Below are 10413 nucleotides of genomic sequence, written 5' to 3'. Positions count from 1 at the left end.
CAGGCTGCTTTCTGGAGTTCCCCCCATGCATGCTGACTGCCTTTTCTTTGGGAAGAGGAGAAATTCAGGCCAAGGCACACTTGTGGCCATGCCCAGCTTTATCTCCAACCCTCTGCAGAGGGCTCCTGCGGGTAACTGCAGTCCTGCGGCTGCACCATGTCTTCACCCCTTCCTAAACGCCGGGTTTAGGGACATATTTGGCCTCTCTGCAGAAACCGCCAATAACGTGTCCAACTGCAACGGCATGTTTGTCTCCCTGGCGCCTCTTGGGAAGGATGGAGCAGAACCAGGCAGATGCCAGGGCTGCTCCCTGGCACTCTGCATGGCTCGGACATGTCGGTGGACCTGCCGGGAGAGCTGCTCCGAGCTGGTGCGGAGAGGCTGGAGCTACAGCTGGGGCTGACCTTGCCTTGCAGCCCTGGTGCTTGCTGGGGCCAGCTGTGAGCTCCTGCTCTTTGCTTTTCCGATTGCAGGGAACCCGACTTGCTTTTCTGCTGCTGCAGAAGTAGTGGCTGGGCTTTGCGCGCCGAAGCCTGTCTGCAGCCCTTGCGCGGCGGCGCAGCCGCTGTGAGCGGGACAGCCCTGCCAGAACCCTGCGCCGTCCCTGGCAAGCGCCCCGTGCCCAGCTCTGCTCAGGTTCGCTGTGTATTCGCCCAAAGGCCACGCTCTCGCAAGAGGTGTCGCTTCGCAGGGAAGGCTGGAAGGCAGCGTGAATTCAACCCACGTAAAAATCAGCTTAATTATCGGGGAATAAAGATCCCATTATTCTCTCTGCCCTGAAGCAAGAAAAAGAAATTTCTCTTGTTTCCTTCCTAAATTCAAATGAGAGTGGGAGAGATTTATAGGGAAGGTGTGCCTGGCACAGGAGCAAGGGCAACAGCAGCCGGCACCGGAGTCAGGAGGAGCCGGCCATGCACAAGCCTGGCGAGGACCTTGGGTGGGCTGGCGGCACAGACCCCGGCTCCAGCACCCTGGCACCATGATGTGACTTGTCTGCATGCCTCGGGGAGAGGAAGGTGATGCCAGGACAAACTCCTTTGGCTCCAGGCATTTCTGTGATTATACCCTACCTGCACGGGCAGCTCGAGGATCTCATTGTGCTGGCGCCTGTCTAATAATTCATATTACGTTTGCACCAGCCTGGAGCCTGTGCAGGGTGAGGTCCAGCTTTAGCTCCCGAAAACACAGCCCTGTGCAATGGGGACAGTAGTTGTCCCCACCAGCCGGACTCCCCTGCACCCCGTCTTTTTGGTGATGCTGTTAATTAAGTGGTGCTTTTCCCACGGATGTGAAAACTCCCAGTCTAAGCAAGCCCAGCCTGCGCCCTCGATCGCTGCTGGTGCCGCCAACCCCTGGGACAGGCCTAGGGGACAGGCACACACCTGGGGTGACAATAACCATCAAATGGGTAAAACTGGTGCTTTGGGAAAAAAAACAGCTGAAACCACATTTTTCTGGCAGCACAACAGTTGCGTCTTAAACAAGACATTTTAAATTTACACTGCGAGCCAAAAAAAGTTGTAATTTGACTATACAGCATGGCACATTCCTCAGAAATTGATCATAAAGTTCTGTTAAAACACAGGCACAGCCTGAGTAAAATAAATATTTTTGCTTCCAGAGAAGTGAAAGGTCTGGCCAGCGACCCAATTTATAATATTTTTAGCAGGTGATTCATCGAAGAGGGAAAAAAATACCCAGGGCAGCTGAATCCAGCAATGGCTCTTTGTCTCAGCAGGGCTATCGCATCCAGGCGTGCCAGTAGCTGGCTGCGGCAAAACTCCTTGGCCGGGGCTGCTCCCCACTGCTGGGCCCCCCCCCCAGCCCTTTCCCGGGGTCTCCCTGAGCCCCACAGGACCTGCTGCCTTCGATAAAGCTGGATAATCTATGGCTGCATCTCGTCCAGAGAGCCAAGTGCTTCTGGCCACTTTGGGGACAGGGTTGTCACCCGTGGCAAGCGCCAGGGCTGCGCATCGGTCCTGCCGTGGCCGGGTGCCGCTGCACGGCATGGCCAAGGCTCCCCGGGTGGGGGAGGCAGTGCCAAAGCCCCAGCAATGGGTCCCTTCTCCCTCTCGGAGCGGGAAATGTGGCAGGCAGGGACAGAAGTCCCTTTCGAGGTGTTGTTTGCCCAGAGCAACCTCAGGAGCTGTGGGTTTGGATGGGGTTTCTTGACCGGGTTCCACTCACCACATTGCTGCGGTCTGGGGATGGAAAACAAACCCTTTGGCCTTTCCTATCTCTGGCTCCAACAGCAGATATTTTTCTTTTCCTCCCCGCAGGTACTGAGTCTCCCCAGCTCGCTGCAGATCTCGCATCCTCCGGACACGTGGGCGCTCTCTGCTTGCACATATCCTTGTTCGTGCAGTGAAGGTGAGCACAGGCATAGGAATTGGAGGAAAGTACAGGCAAAAAAGAGGTTTTCCCCAGATCTGCTGCTGTATTCTTCATTTTATGCACGTGCAGGTCAGGCCATAAAGCCTACAGGAGGCTGCCGTAGGTGCCAGAGGTACCAGCTCTGAAGCACACGAGCAAGGTGTGGGCATACCTATGGCCCCATGCCCCTGGCCGGGGGGTGCCAGCCGATGCTACAGCTGCACCCGGAGCCCACCCTGCTGTACAGGTGAGAATCGGGTGATGCAGCCATGCAGAGGCGTGAGTGCTGAACCACGGCCCCATGGGGCACCCAGAGGGTGTTTCTGGAGCTGGTGGGCATCGAGTCGTGGCCAATGCCTTCGGACTTCTCCAGTGCTTGTGGCCAAATGAAAAGAGTGGTCTTTAAACTGGCTGCTTGTGATGCACGAGACACCTGCTCCCAGCTATAAAAATGGATTAGCTGCATTGCATCTGGAGCCCATCCAGGCAGCAGCGCCTCCTCCAGCATCCCATTTGGCACGCAGAACCCCCCTGCCTGAAAACGCAATGAAGGGGAGCGAGGGGACAAGACACAGAGTTAAAAGGAGGGTCTGGAAGCTGTGATCCTCTCTAGGTGGAGAATCAGAGAGCTTTGAGCAGCCCCAGATGCAGCGCTGTCACCGAGGGCTGGATCCTGCCTCTCCATCCACCCCTCACCGTGCCTTCCCATTGTTCTTTGTACTTGAGCCTGGTCCCAGCGTGCTCCCAGCTGGCCGGGTTTTCAGCCTGGATACAAACTCCAGAGCAGCAGATACTAACTCATTGTATTCTGAGTGTTGGAAGGACTCCATGGTCCAATGCAAATTGAGTGGTGATGTATTAAATAGGAAGAAAGCCCTCCTCCTTAAGAGAGCATCCAGGATGCACGGTGCTGAAGGTGCTGCCTCAAGCCCTGCCCCGGGAACCCGCATCCAAGCCCATCCCTCCACGTTCCAGGGAGATCTGCTGGGACCTGCTCCTGCTGGTGTGATCCTGACGTCCCTGAGAGCCCAGCGGGGTGAGAAGGATCCTGCCGTGCCACGGGTGCTCAGCCGGCTCCGTGCCGCAGCGGACAGCTGGGCGCAGCCTTGGTGGCAGAGGTCTCCTGCGCAACGGAGGAGCAAATGAGCAGCCCACCTCTCTTCAGCAGTGCTCAGAAATATCCGAAAACAAGAGTTATATGCATTTCCTTCATTCACCTGGAAAGTCTCATTCCCCTGCTAGACAACTGCCATAATGCAGTCCTGCCTGGATCGGGAACCACACGTGGAGTTTTATTATGCTCTGAATACCAATTACTTCAGGTACTCATGCAGCAATCTCTGCCCCAAATGATGCAATGAGGGAATTGGAGCTAAGCTGAGACGATGTTTGGGTGATTGCTATAAATCTGTTTTTATTATAAGCTTTCTGGTCAGTGTGCCACTTGGTCCTCGCCGCTCTGGTTTTGACTGACACGCTCTGTGATCTTTCCAGCTCATGCAAGGCCAGATGCTTGGGACCAGCGCTTGGAAAACAACTGGCAGTGTCAGGGCTGCAACTGAAGGCTCAGGTTTCTGACTGATTTTCAATGCTTGGGGAAGCTCCCAGAGTTGCAACATCGTTCTGCAACACACCAAATCAAAGGTGGGACGCTGAAATGTGCTGGGATTGGAGCGAGCTGCTGAACAGCTGAGGAAGGCACGGACCTGGGGAAAGAAAAGAAGATGGAGAGCTGCAGAAAACCAAATTTCTCTGAATGCAGACCCGGGAGGGACCCCTGCAGCTTGCTGGGCAGCGTGGGCCACCCCTGCCCCATGGCAGTGGGTTTTTCTCCAGGACTCTCGCCTGGAGCTGAACGCAAGCAGCGTCCCTGAAAAGGGCAGATAAACAAAGAGTGGACGGGAAATTAATGTGGCACAAGGCTGAGCTCACTGACCGAGATGTGGCCAGGGTGATGCAACGAGGGTCAATTAAGCTGCCACCACGCAGCCTCGCAGGGCGAATTAAGTGCCAATTTTCTGCACTGCTGAAGAGGTAAAGAATGAAAATGATAACTAACAGGAAGTTTCAGCTGAAAAGAAAGAGCAAGTTGGGAGATGGGAGTTTGAGGCTGGACTCGGGCCAACGATGAGACAACCAGGCGAGCAGCACTGCCCTCTGCCGAAGCGAGCTCCGGGGAGCTCCGGCAGCCGGGACCGTTTTCTTGCCCCAAACCTTGGGGAGACAGTGGGGTCCATGGGTCTGGCATGACCGGGAGGGCACCGGGGGCTGGCAGGTCGCAGAGCCAAGCCTGGCCGAGCATGGATTCTGGTTCGGGTCAGACACTACAGCTATCCAAGCAAGATGAAGGAGTGGAACCTCTACTCCTTGGTCGAGGTACCCGCACTCTGCCCTTCTGGCTGGAGGGAGCGATGGGTGGCCGGGAAGGGTGCTCGGGCATCCAAAAGAAGGCAGAATTGATGGGAGCTTGTGGGCTGTCACCCCCCCACCCTGCTCGCCCCAGCCACGTCCCTCTCCATGCGAGGCACAGCGGAGTCCCTCCCAACCACTGCTTTTTGCAGGAGGTGGGAATGCAGAGAGCTGGGTTTATTCCCTCCGCACGGCTGCTGCAGGTCCCCGGGTTGTTCGGGAAGTTAATTCTGGACACAGGGCAGGGACCAGAGTCCGGCCCAGGAGTACGGGAGCAGCCTGCAGAATTTGTTTGCGGAGGGAAGTTCCCTCTCTGAGCAGAGTTTTCCTCTCCCTTTGGGAAGCAACATCCCTGCCTGGTGCTTTCCCGAGGACGAGATGGCTGAGGCACAGCCCGTCGCTCATTCCCGCTCCTTGCGCTCCCTCTGCAGGAGCGGACCGCCGGCCTTGGGGGGGACACCAGGGCCACATCCAGCCCCGCCGGTTTGCAGCCAAAGTCAGGCTGGCACTTCTCGCAGGACCCTTTTGGGATGAGGCCAGGGGGTTGTTTAATCAAAAGGCCCGAGCTAATTTCCTTGCACGTGTGCGGGGTTGAGTCCTGCCCGGTGTGCCCTTCGGGGACGCTTTGGGCTTGGGCAAACTGGGGGGTGCGATGGCCTCAGGGGGCTGGGAAATGGGGTGGAGGTGGGGTCTGCCCCAGAGGGGACAGCAGGAGCTGGCTGGAGAGGAGAGGCTGTGGGATGCGGGGATGCTCGCCAGAGAAGCTGCCCCTGCTGTGAAAACCCTTTGCTGGGGTGAAGCCCCAACCGAAGCCTTCAAAACCTGAAAGGAAAACACCTCCTCTGTTCCAAAACGCATCCCCTGCTATTCAGCTAAAACTCCGGGCTGTCCCAGCGCTGCCCCAATTCTGGTACCCTGTGCGCTGGGCAATGCCCCCTCCTGTTCAGCCTCTCTGGGGAACTCAGTGGCTCTGTCCGTCCCTGTCCTCCTGTCTTGCCCTCACGCGGGGCAGCTGAGGGAAAGCAGCATTCCAAGGCGTCAATCCGTAGGCACATCCACTGCTCCCAGCCCTCCTTCCCCAGCCGTGCGGGAGCTCAGGCACAGCTCCCCATCTCCTCTCCCCGCAGCCCCGGGGCCACAGCTCCCGCTCCTTCTGTAAGCGGAGAGGTTCCCTCCCCGCCAGAGGCCAGGCTGCCAAATTCCAGCCAAGAGCACATTTTTACGGCATGACACCAGTGGGGCCCCAGCAGGAGACGGCATGAGATCCAGGCGTTCGCCCAAGAGGCTCCGGTACCGGCACGGCAGCAACGTTGCGTGGACGGCTCGGCTCGCCCAGCACCGTCTGCCCCGCCGGTTTCCTCTCCCTGCCCGTGAAAGCGCTCGCCAAATATTACAAAACATCCTCCTTCCTTTCCCCCAGGCTGCAGGGTGCACCGAGACACCCCGCCGCTGCCTGGCCCTCCCCACGCTGTCCATCCCCTTCCTTCCTCCCTGCTCCTTTTCCAGGCAGCTGCTCACACAAGCGGCTTTCGAAGGAGCCCCGGGACAGGTAGCAGAGAGTGACGGAGCCCAGGACAAGTCTGCGGCTACAAAGGTAGGAAGGAGAAGGGAGCTGAGGGCCGGGATGCTCACCGAGAGCTTGCCTGCATCAGGCTGGAGGGAGGAGGAGAGCAGGGAGCGAGGGCTCCTCGGCCACCCCAGGGTGCAGAGCTGGTCTCCAGCTCCCCCCAGCCCCCCTGCGATGGCAGACCTTGGAAGACACCTTCGAATAGCACAACCTTCTCCCCGCTTTGCCCTGCCAGAGAGCTCGATCTCGTGGTGCTTTCCCAAGACGGAGCAGGACACCGGCACCTGCCAGCCGGCCGGGGCCGCGTGGGCACTCCGGGCTCCCGGCCAGAGCTTTCGCGCCGGGCTGCGATCGTATCTGCCTCCAAGGTCCGTGTTGTGGCTCTGTTTGTGTTGCTAAGGAGGAGCTGCCAGAGCACGACGCGATGCTGTGTGCTGGCACGCAGCTCCGCTCTGCCTGCCCAGCTGGGCCAGGGGCTGCCCTCCCTCGGGACCCCCTTGGGAAGCTGAAAGGGGAGATGCCGCCGGTGCTCCGAGCAAGGTGCAGGTGGAGAAGGGCTCGGGCACAGCGTCCTCCCTCCGAGGCGGTTTGCTGCTGCTCTGCCGACGCAGGTGGGTGCAGGTTGGGGTACTGGGGAGCCCACCGCAGAGGTGAGGTGCTCCGGATACTCCTCCCTGGCCACCTTGCAGCCCAGCGGTGCCGGCTTCGGGCAGGTTTGGAGCCAGCGGTGTTTAGATGGGAGGCTCCAAGGAGGCATTTAAACACCATCCATGTGACAGACCCGGCTCTTAGTCACAGTCCCCGGAAACAACAGCGAACCTCTGCCCCAGGCAGCGGCGAGGGCTTGGTGTGCCTCTTTCCCAGGCACATGGAAATTTCCATGGAATTAGCGTATGGGTAATTATTACCATCTGCCTCTGCAGACAGCAGTCACCCGGCCAGCCGGCTCTGGTGCTCCTCAGGGTGCCGGACGGGCAGGGGATGTGGGAACCCCACCTGAGCCGAGCTCTGCCAGCAAAGCAGCGGGAGGGCCCCAGAGTGAGTAGGACCCCACAGCTGGGGCACATCTGGCTGCTCTGCAGCTCTGCCTGATCTCTGCCTGCCTCTCTCCGCAGCGTGCTTGCTGTGCCTCTGTCCCACAGCCTCCGTGGGCATTGCCAGCCCCTGTCCTCAGGGGAACGGCTTTCCGGGCAGAGTTTCATGGCCGTGTATGACTATTAAAGGTCTTGTGACACTTTGCGCAGCTGGGGAGCAAAGCTGTCTCCTGCAGCTGTGCTCGCCTCCAGACCGTCGGAGCGGGGCCGTGCCACGGCTGGGGGCTGGACCGGGGCTCTTGGCCTTGAACGAGACCTGTCACTGCTCTGAGGCTGAGGTTGTGGCTTGCAGGTGGTGACGCTGACCCTCGCTGTTGTTCTGAGGGGCTGCGAGAGCTTAATTAGGTTTTTGCCAACGTCTGTCGGGCTGAGGGAGCTCTAAGGAGGGTGGTGTGGGATGGCACTCTGTGCTTCTTGGTGTTTGGCAACCAGTTTTCTCTTCTGGGGTGCTACGTAATCCTCGTTTAATTTTGGTGCCTTCCCCCTCCTGATTTTCCCTTGCAGCGTCTGACCGGAAAGCCTGCAGTTTCCCAGAGTTCTGTATGTGTTTATTGCTCGCAGGGAGCGGCCCCTTGCCAAGGAGCGCCGGGGCTGCAGATGGAGCTGAAATAGCCGAGCTCCAGCCAGAGCCGAGCACAGAGCAGCAGCGCTGGCACGTTACCTGCTGCGCGTCCCCCAGCTTGCTCAGCATCCGACCCAGCGTCTCTCAGCCCTGCCCAGCGTTCGTGATGCCCGTTTGCCGATGTGTGCGTGTTGCTGGAGCCTTGGCTCCCTCGCCCGGTGCCGGGGTAGCCTGATGAGGAGAAAGCCGCTATGTTACGTTTGGGTTCACCTCTTTAGTTCAGATCCCTGCTCCAACAGGACAGATTTCTTAGGGAATACTGAATTCCTGTCTTTTGGCAGAGGTCCTTGGCTCAGCGAGACCTCATGAAAGCCTGTTTCTGAGATGCATCACTGAAGGCTGGATACGGCATCCCAGCTTTGCAGCCCGCGTGGGTGCCAGGCAGCCCCCCAGTCTGCTTTGGGAGGCCTGAGTTGAAGTGTGTCTATAAACCGCAGCGTTTCAGCATCTGCAGGCACACCAGGATTTTTGCCTAGGCAAGGAAGGGCAGCATTTCTAACTGCCCCACCTGAAAACGTCTGCAGGAAATTCTTTTGAAACCAAAGGCACAGAAACAAAAGGGCCAAGCCCTCAGGAAGGCTGTCCATGCCAAAGCCCAGCCTTTGGGCACGGTGTCCGCGCACGGATGCTGCGCAGGGGACCGCAGCTCTCCGGTGCCGCACAGCCTTGCCGGGAGGTCGCTCCTGCCCCATTCGACAGGCAGGGCAGCGGAGGAGGTGGAGGAGATGGGCAGTGACGCAAGGCACAGCACATCACGGATGTGGCGGTCGGTCTTTCAAACACATGCAGAACATCGGAGCAGCCAAAAGACGGCTCTGAGCTCTGCGTCTTGGGCCTGGGAATGCAAAAATACATCTCATCGCCTCCTTCACCCACCTGCCACAAGTTGAGTCAGGGCTCTGGGCTTCCATGCTCCGGCTCGAGAGCCCCCATGTGCTCGTCTCCCAGCACGGCCAGATTCCCCCAGCAGCGGTTGGCAGGGGAAAGCAGAGGGGCCGGAGCGAGACCCCATGCTGCCAGGTTGCAGATCTGGGGCCGCGGTGCGTTACCAGGAGGCTGTGGGCATCGCAGGGGACGTATGGCCAGCGGTGCAGGCAGCTGCCAGCACCTCCCGGAGGGCTGGGGAGTACCCGGGCTGCACGGCAGTGCACGGGTGCTGCCTGCCTGCTGCCTGCACCACCGCCAGGGATTATGCAGCCACATGCAGCAGGCAGGGGCCCCACACCACGTCCCACATGGTCGTCACCTGACTCGGCCACGGTGACCGACCGCAGCCTCCAGCCTCTCTCCCGGCACGCCAGTGGCAGAGGTAACGTTCCCTTCTATCGGATGTCGTGGGCTTTGGGGAGGTCGGGGCCGTTGGAACGACTGCGGCGGTCGCAGGAGCCCCCGTGCAAGCGGAAAAGGGGGTTCATTGCGCGGGTGTGCGTGGCTGCGGGCACGCTGGGCGCTTGCACAGGCAGGAGGGCGGTCGAGCTGGTTGGGACATTTTTTCACCCAAGGAAGGTTTGGTTGGTTTTGATCAGTTTTTTTGTGTTTGGCTTTTTGTTGGTTTTTCTTTTCTTTTAGGAAGGTGAAAGCTTTCAAGGGTGTCAACACTTTTCTTGCCAAAAAATAATGCAACGCAAGCCAGAACACCCTGACTGACAAAAGAAAGATTAATATTTGAGTTTTCAGTTTCTCTGAAGTAAAAAGCCCCAAATGGTGTCAGAAATGGATATGTTCTCTCAGGCACTTTAATTAAAATAAATCCAACTAGGACGTTTCCTTAGCAGGGTCACCTCTGTGCTTTTAAACTGCTGTGTTAAATCTTCCCCCGCAAAGGGGTCTGGCTGCTGTCTGGCACGGGGGCTTGCTGTTTGTCTGGCTTCCCCTTCAAGGGATGATTTGAGGAAAGACTGTTTTAAGGGGAGAGGTGGCATCGGTGCTTTATTGGGGCTTCTTGACTGAGGTTGAGTGCCCCAGATAAGGGGCTCAGACCCCATTTTCTCATGGAACATGCAGTATGAGAGGGTGTGCTGGTGGCTGGGGTCTGGTGGGAGCCCTGTTAGGTGAGGAAGTTCAGCCCCTGCAAGCAGTTCTGGGGCGCAGCGTGAAGCACTCTGGTCTCAGGACTAGAGCAAATTTGCATCGTTAAAATCTGCGTCATGTCAAAGTCACTGGGCGAAAGAAAAGAGGGAGAGAGACAGAGTAAGTCCAACAGAGCTGATGTGAACATGCGCGGGATGCTGGCTCCTCCACGCCAGGCTGTGCGCTGACCTGTTGTTAATAACCTGGCCGCAAAGTTTCGTCCCGGCAGCTCTGCGGTGGGATGCAGCTCCGGAATCCTTGCTGCCAAAGCCCCAGCC

At 58.4% G+C, this 10413-nt stretch overlaps 1 protein-coding gene across 2 annotated transcripts in view; it reads left to right on the top strand.

The window, feature by feature from the left end:
- Positions 1-9139: 9139 nt before the first annotated feature.
- TACC1 (transforming acidic coiled-coil containing protein 1) overlaps positions 9140-10413 on the top strand; it is a 37193-nt gene continuing 35919 nt past the window's right edge. The window contains exon 1 of one of the 2 annotated variants that reach the window (XM_075043440.1): positions 9140-9374. In XM_075043440.1, coding sequence (XP_074899541.1) covers positions 9257-9374 — 118 coding nt within the window. In that variant the 5' untranslated portion in view covers positions 9140-9256. The remainder of the gene's footprint in view (positions 9375-10413) is intronic. The other variant, XM_075043442.1, reaches the window with a different exon arrangement.

Source organism: Buteo buteo, chromosome 12 (assembly GCF_964188355.1).
Source record: "Buteo buteo chromosome 12, bButBut1.hap1.1, whole genome shotgun sequence".
NCBI lineage: Eukaryota > Metazoa > Chordata > Aves > Accipitriformes > Accipitridae > Buteo > Buteo buteo.
Note: the sequence above shows the minus strand (reverse complement) of the source record. Positions and strands in the feature narration are given on the sequence as shown.